The sequence below is a fragment of the Trichomonas vaginalis genome, chromosome III (genome assembly GCF_026262505.1).
Source record: "Trichomonas vaginalis G3 chromosome III, whole genome shotgun sequence".
Taxonomy (NCBI): Eukaryota; Parabasalia; order Trichomonadida; family Trichomonadidae; genus Trichomonas; species Trichomonas vaginalis.
In genome coordinates, this window is record NC_067205.1 from 13,574,845 (window position 1) to 13,587,931 (window position 13,087).

Consider the following 13,087-nt stretch of genomic DNA (forward strand, 5'->3'; position numbering starts at 1 on the left):
AATTGGATCAATATTAAGGCATATTCTATATCACTGGTGTTTAGAATGTGTTCGTTCCAGTCAATTGAAGGTTCCCCACAAAACAAATTATTTATCACAACAACATTTGTAACGTTAGTTGCTGCATTAACGACATACTTCACCGCAATCCCATCTGCAGCAATGATAGCCATCTCAATCTTGTTCTTTATCTATTGCACGACAACTGTATTTAATTGCGGTACGTTTATTAAACAAAAGCATCAAGTTATGGTCCTTGGTGGTTCGATTCTTGGTATAGAACTATGTATTGCTAACTTGATCATTATATTCTTAAAGAAACCATGGAACGCCGCATTTTTCCTTGGTTTTGGTGTTGCTTCAGTTATAACATTTGTTTTGACGGAAGTTTTCATCAAAAGGAAAGGAAGAAGAGAGTTACAGATATTAGATGAAATTGATGACACAAAAGATATCTCATCCATCAGAACTAAGAACAAATTCAAACAGTTACTTGCTACAGGATTCACTTTTTCACATCCAGTTTGCATTAACTTTAATATTTTCAAATTAGCTGTTGAAGAATGGAAATTGGATTGTGATGTTTGGTCAGTTTATGCAAAGTTCATTTCCATCTATCCAGAGAACACAGGAACATTATGTTTTATTGCTCAGAACATTGTTAATCTCAAGTTAAACACAAACTTGTCAAATATCATTTTGAACTCAGCTGGATACATCATGAGAACAAGAGAAACAAAGTTTACTCCACAGTTAAAGACAAGAATCTCAAAGTTATCAAAGAATTTCAATAAAACAAAGACAAGACTAAGAAATATTTGGGATTTAGTTCTTCAAGGAAACATAAATGAATTGAATTTTGCCATCAAAAGAACAAAAGAATCAGTTGATGATTGCGAAAGAGAAATTGATCATTTAGTCATGACATATCCAAATAACAGATTTGTTGCAAGACAAAAATTAATCTTTTTAAGTGAAGTAAAAGGAGATCCAGTAAATGCAAAGCAATCTATTGATGAAATCATTAAACTTCAAAGAGGAATTGCAATCAAAGAAGATACAATCCATGAGTTAGGAATGATGGCATTTCCTAATATTCCTGATTATTGCAATGATTCAATGAGTACTGGAAAGACAATAAATGAAAACGAGTCAACAACTAATGATGAAACAGTATTTGATGATACGGTGAATTTCGAAGCTATTGAATCAATTTCTAAACAAATTGATAATCATGAAGTTCCAGCAATTCACTATATCTACAAATCAGCATGGCTTTGTTTCATTTTATTGGTGTTCTTGCTATTAGTTTCAATGATTATTGTATATCAATTCTACGCAGAAGCTTATTCAAAACCAATTTACATGATGCAAGGAATTGCAAAACCAAGAAACATCATAACAATGTTGACTGCTTTTGCTGGAAGATTTTTGTTCCAAGTCTTAGATGATCCAAAGAATCCAGGTTCAAAATTAATGGGTCCTTTAGACTATTACCTAACTTTAATATGGATAGCTATGGAGATAATAGAGATACAGAAGCAATCATGAAATTCATAGCTGCAAAAGTTTCATCATCAACAGAATTAATGACAGACATCATTCCTTATAAACCTAATAATGAATATATGGAAAATGTCAGAAAATTGTTATTTGAAAACAACATTAAGTTCTTCTTCTATTTGAACAATACTTATTGGGAAGAATCAACGACAACAGCAACAGAGATTTCCTATATCATTTCAAATCATGTTGGCAAACTATTAGACATGGATAGCGATGATGCGGGAGTCCTGATTCATTGATCATAAGAAATAACAATAACTATCCAACAACAGCGATGAATGAAGCTCTTAAATCAATGATCAATTATTTGATTGCTCTCAATGAGGACTATCAGAAAATATTCATGATCATTATGATAGTCATTATTTGTATCAATGTCATTGTTTATCCTATTGTTTACTTCACACAAATAAAAAAGTTAAGAGAGAACAGATATGAAGTTTTACAGTTAATGACAACTTTACCTAAAACTGTAATATCAGGAATTTCTGCTTCTCTTAACAAAATTAAAGATGAAAAGACAGCAACACAAACAATGACAATAACAAACACATCATCAAATCCAAATTATGAGCAAAACAGACAAGAAGAAAGCATCATTAAATTGTTTACTTCTATTTCAGATGGAACATCAAAAGCATCAATAGAAACAAGCATTTTGAATTTGATGATAATTATTGTTGCTTTATCTTGTGTCAGCTATTATCTTGGAATGAACTGTTTCATGGTTTCTTCCAATAATTTGGTATTTAACTGTCATCATATTAACTATTTGTTTGGATCAGTTACTTATTTATTTGGTGTTTGTGCAAGAATTTTCAAAGTTTCATTAGCAACTTGTGATGAATCATTTAAAGAATCAATATTAAGTATTGATGATGAAATCCAAAATATTCAAAGAATTTTGCCATATTTAGTTAACTATTTCCAGTTCATTCGTCTTGGAGGTGAAGATAGAAGAGAAGTTCCATTCTCTGAAATGAGTACTACAATCAATACTGCTTCAGATTTATTGACATGCACTGTTGGATTAACTCCTCCTAAGACAGTTATGGAAAGTGTTCATTGTTTAACTTCTGCAATGCAATTTATTGTTTCAACTGGATTAATGAAGAAATTCTATAACAATATGCTATATAGTATCTATCCAGATCCTAGAGATGTCTCATTGCAGCAATTATGGCAAATAGGACCCATTGAATTATATCAAACATTTTCTATCCAGCAGAAGAAAAATTAATTCCAATTATTGTTGAAAACCTTCACAGTCAGGGTGATAACTTGATAGAATACAACGTTATCTTCATCATATTGACTTTAATTCTGACAATTATTATTTGTGCAATTGCTTTTAACGAAGACAAATTACTTAAGTTTACATTGAAGTTGTTCATGAGATGTCCAGCAACAACAATTCTCAACAACCAGAGAATCATGGATCTCATTTCAGGCCACTATAATTATAAGAATGATGACAATTCCGAAAAACATGTTTGGTTCACAAATGAAGTTGTAAATAAATTGAATGATGTTGTAATTGTTTGCCAAGAAGAAACAAGTAAAATTATAACAGTTAATGCAGCTTTCGAAGAATTATTCGGCATCAAACAACAGGATATTGAAAACACTCCAATCAAAGATTTCTTTACAGAAGAAAGATTCAAATATGATGAAAATATAGACAGAGTTTTCACAAAAACAACAGATTTAGTTTTTCTCAACAAGTCAGGGAATAATGTTTATTTGGAGTTTTCAACATCAGCGATATCAGGAAGAAGAATTTATTCAGGAAGAGATCAAACACAAATTGTTATGCATGAAAAGCTTATTGTTGATGAGAGGAAGAAATCAGATGCTATGCTATCAAGTATTTTACCACCAATGTTAGTTCCAAGATTTCAAGCTGGAGAAAAGAATATTTCTTTCAGTGTACAAAGTGCAACAGTTTTATTCTTGGATGTTGTTGAATTCACGCCATGGTGTGGTTCTCATGATGCTCAATATGTCATGAGAATGTTAAACATCATGTTCAAAGAATTCGATGCGATAACAAATGCCCATAAAACAATGACGAAGATTAAATGCATTGGTGATTGTTATATGGCTGCTGGTGGTATATTTGATGAAGTAAATCAACCAGCTGTTCATGCAAAAGAAGTTGTTGATTTTGGAACATTAGTTATTAAGAAACTCTTAGAGATCGATGAAAGAGAAAACGAGAATTTAAGAATAAGAGTTGGAGTGAACACTGGCGGTCCAATCGTTGCTGGTGTCATCGGAACAGAAAAACCAACATTTGAAATATTAGGACCTGCAATTAACATTGCACATGAGATGGAAAACAAAGGAGTACCAATGAAAGTTCATATTTCTAGACCTGTCTATGAATTAATCTACGGTCAAAACTTCGATATTAAAGAAAGAGGTGAAATCGATGTAAAAGGAGGAAAAATGTTCACATATATTGTAGAACCATGATAATTTTATTATTATATATCTTATTTATGTTTGTTATATTTTATAAAATTTTTTTATAAAATTATTTCGTAATTAATCAAGTTTTTTAAGTCAATATAATTTTAAAATCAAAAAACTCTTTTTATTTAAAGATTACTCCTTTATTTGCTTTAGAATTTGACATTTTCATTTCAAATGTTTTGACAATTGTGTAAATTTCAAGAAATATATGATTTTCATATTGTAGTATAATTAATCAAGTAATTAGATTAAAAAGTTACATGAAAAATTAACAAAATTTTCGAAAATCAGGAGTTCAGCAAAATTAATTTCAAATGATTTGGGTATATGGACTGTTAAAGGAATCCGAACAACCAACTTTAATAAATGGCCTTTTAATAGTTATCCATTCGAAATGTAAATTTAATAAAAATATTTCAAAGCAACTATTCGATCAAATATAAAAGATAAAAAACAATAGTTTCGTATTCAAAAAAATAAATAATCGTTTTATTGGGGTTGATATTTAAATTAAACACATGGATATGATGCATGTAAGCAAAAACCGAGCAAAGAATTTTTCAGAACAATAATTAACGAATTGTGAATTGTGAGAACATTGAAAAAAATTGAATGCAGGGAAATGGTTCTAAATGGAAATAGTTAGAATATTATGTTGTGTTTTGTAATTTCTATTAATGCGATTCAAGACCAGAAATGGTTATTTTTTAAAAAATCATCTCATCTACTAGCAACTAGTCTAAATATACAATTATCGTATAACCAGCTTTTCATTAGAAATTGAAAATTAAAAACGATAACTAAACAAGTTAAAAGTATTGAAAAAATATTTTCACTTTCTGTAGGTATTATTTGTCAAAGATATCATATATGTAATGTGAGCTATTATATTTGCCATTTTAAAATTCAATCCTTCAAAATTTTGAAAAAGTTCTCAATTTATATGACACACAAATCAGAAACCAATATTTTTCGATAATTAATCGATATCATTAAGAAGCATTAACATTTATTGAAAAATATTTTTATAGATTTTGCTATTTGAGCAATGAAAATTTATTCATATATTACCCTCAATGATTTTATTAATGGGGAGAAGCTTCCTAAACTTTTTAATCCCATAAATATGGTCATTATCTGGAATAAAGAGTTAAGGATACCCTTACATTGCGTAGTTAGAAAGAGAATATGATATTGTCATGATTGCTAAAGTTTTAGGCTCCAGAAATGAATATACATCAAACTGAAACAATTGATAAATTGAATGAACTTTTGAGAGGTTCTCAAATAAAAAAATTATCTAATTTTTTACAATATTACTATTATTTTATCCACATATGTATATATAGTAATTTGAGAAAACTTTTAGGAAAAAATAAGTTTAATAAAAATCTGAATTTTACTTGTTGTGGGATTGTTATTAATTGACACTCCAGACGTATTACTAATAGTTATGCGTATGCAATTAAAGTATTTCTGATGGACAAAATGTGAGATTTATATCAGATAATTCATTTCTACTATTAAGTTATTCATTTATGAGTTTGCACTTATTCGCACTAAATAAATAACTATTAAAAATTGTTTTAATTAATTGACACCATATAATAGAGTGAATTTTGTTTGATCAAACAACAATAGATGATAGATATAAAGCCAAGAAACTTGCTATTAATATGCTCTACTTGCTATTTCAATGTAAGTATGATATTTTCTAAATGTTTCGTTCAGATAACTTAGATATATTAGTCAAAATTTGAAATTTTAATAGCACATATATTAAAAATAATTATTATTCATAAAAGATTAATGAAATAGTAAAAAAATCAATCAAATTATAAAAATACAACATTTAGAAGAATTCTTATTATCCTTCAAAAAGTCAGTATTTCTGCTGTAATTTTCTACAACATTGTAGTTATTGCACTTTGTCTATGGATTTGTATATATGTTATATATAAATTATATATCTAAACTGCCCATAAGTGCAATTTTTATATAAATTGTTTATTTCTTTAACAATTTCATATGAAATATGCTTTTTTAAGCGTATCAAAACTGTGTTCTTAATGTGCATGGATATATCAAGAAAAATGTCGAAAAAAATGTGAATTCACAAATTCACTGAATTTTCACCGTTTTTTGAATTTTGCTACAGCACTAATATTAAATAATACTAAAATCTTCTGTCTTTGTAAAAGAATAAATTCTGACAAAAAGTGCTCGTTTAAATTTAATGATCATCTGTATGACTAAGTGGTAAAAAGTGTTTATGACCAAAAAAGGGTTACATGCTTAGTCTATTTTTCTGACAGGATACTCTAGATTTACATGATCTCTATTTCATATCTCCGTTTTTAGATTCTTCGACAGATTTTATGATAGAAAACCAAGATTAACAAATTTCCGGCATGTTAATGAAGAAATCTGCAGCTACCCTCAATATTATTTCAATAATCAGTATCGTTTCTCTTACAATTTATTTTTTTCTCAATAATTTAACAAGAAATAACAATACACACTTGGTTTTACGTATAAAAGCTAAGTGTCGAACTTAATCAACTTTACTTACTTAGCAAATGAATATTTTTGTGGTTGCGAGTTCTGAATGCTGAAGTTTTAGATTTCTCTATAAATGATATCATTGCACTTACAATGTTGTTCCAGCCTATCGCATAAATCATAGAAAATCCAAAAAAAAAAAATAATATAAAGAAAATTCATGTCATGAAGTTCAAAAAATACCATGTAACATTAAAATTTGTTATGCATAATACATTTTAGCTATTATTGATTTTTTTTTAATTTTCGAGAAATTGAATGGTGAGTCCGATAGAGAAATTTTTAAAAATCCTAGTGCCTCATAGAAGTAATTTCCCTCGTCTCCCATACTTCCAAATGTATGCATATGACATAAACTTTTATGCATTACACAAGTGGCCAATAATATCTATAGAGTAAAAAATTAGAAATTTAATTTTTTTATATGATAGTTATATTTCAGATTTGCGAGCGTAACTTTTTTCTCCATGGCATACTTGTTTTAAGAGCAAATGATCAAAATCGTCCTTCAATTATTGAAGGAGCTGATATCTTTTGAAAATTGAATTGAAAGGGTATTCAATTTTCAAATTTCCTCTCAATTTTGGAAACATATCAACTCTATGAATTAACAATTATGTGCCTTCACAGTTTATCAGTCATATAAGGTGCTTATAAAGAAAAAAGTTACGCTCGCAAAATATGTTTTTATATAGATTTCACATAAAATAATTATGTAATTTCTAAAAAGAATATTTTTGTTCTTGAATATTAAAGTGTATTGTAGTTTAAAAAGTTTTAAATATGTTGCTAAAATTTCAGGTTTATAGCTCATGTCTAGCATGACTTCTTCGTATGCGCAAAAAATCTGACACGTAAGGGTATCCTTAAGCGTCATATGTCACTTTTTGTACTAAGGAAACATCGACTTTATGCGTTATGACTTTTCGATGAGGAAACAAGTGTTCACGTATTATAAACTTCCTTATCCCAATAAACCGGCCCTAAACATAATTAATTTTAAGCATTATAATGGTCTCTTTTCTATGATAACCAAATCAATTTGGTTATCATAGAAAAGCACCAAAAACTAGAATAGGAATCGGCAATATGGAATTATGAAACAACTAGGATAAAATGGATATGGGACATTCATGAATGCATTCACTTTTTTCAAGACTTTTTAATGAATTTCAAATTCCTCAGATTATTTTCAATAGATTTTCCGTACCATATCATTTTTATTAGACAAAGCTATCTTTTCGATGAAATTTTTGCAAAAATACTCTGTTTTGAAAAAGATTTATGTAAATTTTTTGATAAAAGTGTCTTGAATGATTATCATTGATAATACCATTCCAATTGAATGCTGTTTTCGGCTGCTTTTATAAAAATTTGATCATATTGTACTCATAATTTTTTTTGTATTTTGGTCAAAAACTAAGCTAACATCAGCTGTATATTTGCATAAGCCATTAATAAGCTTTGGTATAGGTTATACTGAGTTTAGACGATCATACAATTTAGACTTTTTTCATTTAATTTAGTCTAACAAAGAGTGATTATCTTACTATTTGATTCATAAATATATAGGAAATAATAGTTTTATACCTTAATATGATAAAATTTTATAAAATTTTCCCTTCTCCTTTGGCAATATTAGTCATTAATAGATATATTTAACATGATGGTTCTAAATATATGAATAGATAAAATTTTCCTTTCAATTTTACGAACCAAATTTATTACCATATCCTAAATTTTTTCTATGTTTATAGACCTTTGGAACTTTGTATGAAGTCTAAATATACATGTAGAGTATTCAAACAAAACAAATATCAAAATCTAAACCTTTGAATTACCTTCAATGCTTAACCGAATTACTAGATCTTATATATATGTGTGTACTAATACCTTTTGATGCATAAAAAACTCCAAAAGAGTTTCATTTTTAAAATAGTCGATATCAATTCAAAAAATTGAAACTATACCGTCAACTGTCAATTTTTCAATAGTTCGTTTTTTTAAATGTAATTGCTTTTTTTATATGCATTAATCATTTGATAGTAGTGGGATCAAATTACATATCTTAAAAATGTATTCCGAGTGGAAAAAAAATCAATAGAATTGACCACAGATATCTGTTTAATCCAAAAATATTATTAGAATCATATTTAATAAAAATGCTATGCTTTTAGAAATAAACGGAAGAATAAACGCACTGTTTCAAACCGTCAAAATTGAATTTGTGTCAAATATCTTGAATTTACAATTTTAGCTATTTAGATAATTAGAGAAGCATTTGATCAATTTTTGTGTTAAACAACTATTTTTCGAATTTCTGAGATATGAAAATTAATTCACTAACTTCTTAAAAACATGAATTGAATGAAAACTCTTAGAAGAAATGTTCATATCACTTTCATTAATGGAGTACAAGGATGATTCCGAGTTCTTGGATGATATCCAGAAGTCCAAAACCCGATCCAAGGAAATCGTGAGAATGCAAATGCACTTAGCTTATCTTGATGAATCAGAGCCCGCAAGTGAAGATGAAAATCAAGCACCAGCTAATGCCGAAGAATTTAAAGTTGTCAGAAAGTTTAGCTTACAAAAATTCCTTGAGGCACACCCAATCTTAAATGTCAAAGACCTTTGTAACTTTTCTTTGGATCAACTCTTGTATTTAGTTGATGTTGTTCGCGAGCATGAGTTTTCATCCAGACGCGGTCGGAAAAACGGTTGTGATCCATTAGATGCGTTATTCCTAACATTAACTTACTATTGCACTTATCTTCCATTGCAAAAAATGTCAGGAATTGTTAGTTTGAAACAGAGTTACCTCAGCAAAATCATTAACAAAACAACAAACAGGATGTTCCCAATTTTCATTGCTGAATTCATTCCAAAACAATATTCTCCCTGTGACAAGGAGTTCGATAACTTTCCAACATGTGTTGCTGCAGTTGATAGCTCTACTATTCCTTTTACCGTTCCTCTTGATCTTGCTGAGCGTAAAAGTTCATGGGATGCTAAAAACCATTGCAATGGTATGAAGGTTCAAGTTCTTGTTAATCCTTTAGGACAGGTAATTCACATGAATACAAGTTTTTTAGCTTCAGTTCACGATAAGAAAGTATTTGATTTATCAGGAGCTTCAGATTTTTTACATGTCCAACGTGGAGTTGAATCTGTTGCATTAGGACTTCTTGCAGATAGAGGTTACATCGGTATTCAGAAATACCATCCAACAGCCGTCATTATGCAAAGAGGTGATGACGAAGAAGTTACAAAACGCAATAATGCGATTGCACATGATCGCCAAATTGTCGAACGCCGCTTTGCACGCGATAAAAGTAATTGGAGTGTCTTGGCAATAGGATATCGTGGTGAAAAAGGCAATCTTCCACTTATTGTTCAAGGATTGTTTGCTTTAGATAACTATCACATCGATTCCACACCTCTCAGTGAGAAGGATAACTGCGATTTTCCTTGCACTCCAAAAGATGAAAAAGAAGCTGCAGCAACACCAGAACCAAATGGTTCAGGAAGCCCAATGCCAAAGCCAAGATGTGTTCCAAAAGATCTTTATCTCCAAACTCCAGAAACTCCAATGAAGATTCCATCTCCACTAGCTGGATATGAAAAGATTGATAAGATACTTGTTAAAAGAACACAAAATGCAATCTACAACATCGAAACAAAAATGTCAATTCCAGGATTACATAATGAGGGAGCTACCTGCCATGTCAATGTCGTTTTGCAAGTTTTGTTCTACGTAAATACTTTCAGAAAAGATGTAATGGAGCATTTGGGAGATGTCGGATATACGCCAGTGAAAGCACTTGCCGAAATTTATGATCAGATGTTGCACTACCGCCACAAGGAATACACAATTTCATGCTCACAATTCATCACAACACTCGGCAAGCAATACTTCCAGCAGCAAGATGCCGATGACACATTTCAAAAGATTGTGCATGATGTTACGGAATCAGCAAACAAACCAGATATTGCCGTTACATTCCAATATCAAACTGAGACTCCTGATGAAAGCTTCTATTCGGTTTCGCTTCACATTCCTCTTGTTGCAGCAGGTATTGATCAAGGAATTAAACAAATGTGCACAGATGATTCTCATATCAATGAAATCTCAACATTCCTCTGGGTCGACGTTCAGAGGAATTGGTCTGATCCAAATGTCTTCTTTGACAAATTTGAGATCAAGAAGAACTACAAAACTCAACACAGTGATGGAACGTATGTATTTAAGATACATTCCATTATTGCTTATCATCAAGGTCATTTCGTTGCCTTCGTCAACAAAGGAAGAGTTTGGTTCATGCTCGACGATGAAATTACTTAAATTGTTCCTGATGGTTTGATCAAAGGTCTTCAAGGTGGAGATGTTGGCAGCGATTTGTGGTCATATCTTGGTGGTGTCAAATGGCTTGCAAAATGTGTCATCTATCGCAAACACAAGTTCTATGGAGCTGGTGATGATGATGATTGAAAACAGTTTAATTTTTTTTAATCTTATTATAAGGGATAATTCTCTAAATATATGATTTTTTCTTAAGTTAGTGAATATTTTTCTTGTGTGCTTTTACTTATTTAAGTATTTAGTATTATTACTTAAAAATTTTGAACATTTATTTTATAATATTGAGATTTAAAATAAACTATTGCTCGATTGAAAAAAAAAAAAAAAAAAAAAGGTATTGGGGCTTCCAGGCGCGTTGCGCCCTCTAGCCCTGAAGATGTTTAGTATAAATGAAGTTTTTATTCGGAAAATTGTTAGTCTTCTGGGTCGAAAACATTATATAATGTGTCGCTTTTCACAAATTATATATGTTTTCATGTTTTGTCACTTTTCTGTCACTTTTCAGGAAAAAAACATTTTTATTATTATATATAAATGAATTTTACAAAACCACCGTTACCGTTCTTTGGAAATAAGAGTAAATGTAAAGATATTATATTGAGAGAACTTAAGAAACTACCGAATGGTCTAACATTTGTAGATTTGTTCGGTGGAAGTTTCTATATATCCCATTTGTGTCATACAATATTCCCTGACTCAAAGATTATATGCAATGACTTCGACAACTATATGGACCGTCTCAAACATATTCCAGACACAAACAATATATTGAAAGAGTTAAAAGAAAAGATACCTATAGATAAGATGGAACGTATACCATTAGATAAGAAAAATATTGTGAGAGAGGTTTTGAAAAAAGCAGAATATATAGACTGGGATAGTATATCTGCTAGACTATTATATAGTGGTTCTATAAGAGTTCATGACATTGAAACACTTATGTCAAAAGTTTTATATCTCAACTATACAAATGTTTTCAAAGAGGACATAGAAAAAATATTGAGGGTATAGAGTTTGTGAGATGTCATTGGACAGAGTTGTATGAAAAATATAAAGACAAGGAAAATGTTTTCTTTATAGTGGACCCGCCGTTCTATAACACATGGGATTTTCAATACCAAGTAGACTGGACTTTGAGAGACTCTTTAGAAACTTTAGACGTTTTACATAACCATCCATGCTTTTACTTTACATCCGATAAAAGTGGTTTGGAAACCGTTATGAGATGGTTAGAGGACATACATGACTATGAGTTTAGATATGACAAGATAGAATATGAGAGAGGTCCTATAAACCGGAGAAAGTGTCATAACAAAGAAATTTTATTAGTAAGTAAATGTGGTTTGAAATCGGATTGTTAGTTTTAGGTTTTTTCCATTGTGTCATTTATTTCTTTGACGTGGCAGAAAAGTACAGAGAATATGAAGATGAACCAATGCCTGCAAATGTTCAGCATATGTACTCGTAAGAGATATTTTTATCTAATATTAAATGGACGCACAGAACTTAGCGAATGCACAGCAACCTGGACAACCAAACCCAGAGAATATTCCAAATGAAGTTAGAATACAAACTGCAATGGCAAACTATGGTCAAGTGCCAACAGATGTACAAATGCAAACTGCCATGTCAAATGACGCTGCGTTAGGTTTGCCACCATGGTATGCAAATATGAGATGGAAAGAGTTTTATACAAACCCTGAAGTGGGATATAAACAACTTTATGCAGATGACGCGAACACAGGAGTTGACCCAGAATATGTTTTCTACCAGAGGAGAAACAGAATGTATGAGCTCCAGTTAAAGAATGCTATGGAACTCAACAGGAAACGTAAGAGACTAGGCGGACATTAGATTTTTACATATAGTAAAATGGGTTTCTTCAGTAGTATTGGAAACTTCTTCAGAAGAGTTGGAAGAGGTATATGGAATGGAATAAAATCTGTCGGAAGAGGAATTTGGAACGGAGTCAAAAATATTGGTAAAAGAGTAGGTCAGTTCGTTGGTATTATACCTAAAGACCCTGAACCAGAAGAACAAGCTCCTGTTATACAACAGCCTGAACCTGCACCACAGTCTAGTTGGCAACCAAATCCAACACCTCAACCGTATTAAAAA

At 30.5% G+C, this 13,087-nt stretch overlaps 7 protein-coding genes across 7 annotated transcripts; all 7 read left to right on the forward strand.

Moving 5' to 3' along the window:
* Positions 1-921: 921 nt before the first annotated feature.
* On the forward strand, positions 922-1,551 carry TVAGG3_0696180 (guanylate cyclase protein; the record flags this gene model as incomplete). The annotated part of the gene is made up of 1 exon (XM_001298062.2): positions 922-1,551. The coding sequence occupies one exon, from the start codon at positions 922-924 to the stop codon at positions 1,549-1,551; it is 630 nt and encodes a 209-aa protein (XP_001298063.2).
* Positions 1,552-1,840: 289 nt separating this feature from the next.
* On the forward strand, positions 1,841-2,544 carry TVAGG3_0696190 (guanylate cyclase protein; the record flags this gene model as incomplete). The annotated part of the gene is made up of 1 exon (XM_051243215.1): positions 1,841-2,544. A coding segment is annotated over one exon (704 nt), but the record flags the coding sequence as incomplete, so codon positions are not given.
* A 414-nt stretch (positions 2,545-2,958) lies between these two features.
* TVAGG3_0696200 (guanylate cyclase protein) lies at positions 2,959-4,044 on the forward strand (the record flags this gene model as incomplete). The annotated part of the gene is made up of 1 exon (XM_001296382.1): positions 2,959-4,044. One exon carries the CDS (start codon positions 2,959-2,961, stop codon positions 4,042-4,044), a length of 1,086 nt encoding a protein of 361 aa, XP_001296383.1.
* Positions 4,045-9,013: 4,969 nt separating this feature from the next.
* TVAGG3_0696210 (DDE endonuclease family) lies at positions 9,014-10,187 on the forward strand (the record flags this gene model as incomplete). Its single annotated transcript, XM_051243216.1, has 1 exon — positions 9,014-10,187. A coding segment is annotated over one exon (1,174 nt), but the record flags the coding sequence as incomplete, so codon positions are not given.
* Positions 10,188-10,387: 200 nt separating this feature from the next.
* On the forward strand, positions 10,388-10,951 carry TVAGG3_0696220 (cysteine proteinases family; the record flags this gene model as incomplete). Its single annotated transcript, XM_001298085.1, has 1 exon — positions 10,388-10,951. One exon carries the CDS (start codon positions 10,388-10,390, stop codon positions 10,949-10,951), a length of 564 nt encoding a protein of 187 aa, XP_001298086.1.
* A 1,509-nt stretch (positions 10,952-12,460) lies between these two features.
* TVAGG3_0696230 (uncharacterized protein) lies at positions 12,461-12,823 on the forward strand (the record flags this gene model as incomplete). The annotated part of the gene is made up of 1 exon (XM_051243217.1): positions 12,461-12,823. One exon carries the CDS (start codon positions 12,461-12,463, stop codon positions 12,821-12,823), a length of 363 nt encoding a protein of 120 aa, XP_051089804.1.
* Positions 12,824-12,841: 18 nt separating this feature from the next.
* TVAGG3_0696240 (serine threonine-protein phosphatase family) lies at positions 12,842-13,084 on the forward strand (the record flags this gene model as incomplete). The annotated part of the gene is made up of 1 exon (XM_051243218.1): positions 12,842-13,084. One exon carries the CDS (start codon positions 12,842-12,844, stop codon positions 13,082-13,084), a length of 243 nt encoding a protein of 80 aa, XP_051089805.1.
* Positions 13,085-13,087: the final 3 nt, after the last annotated feature.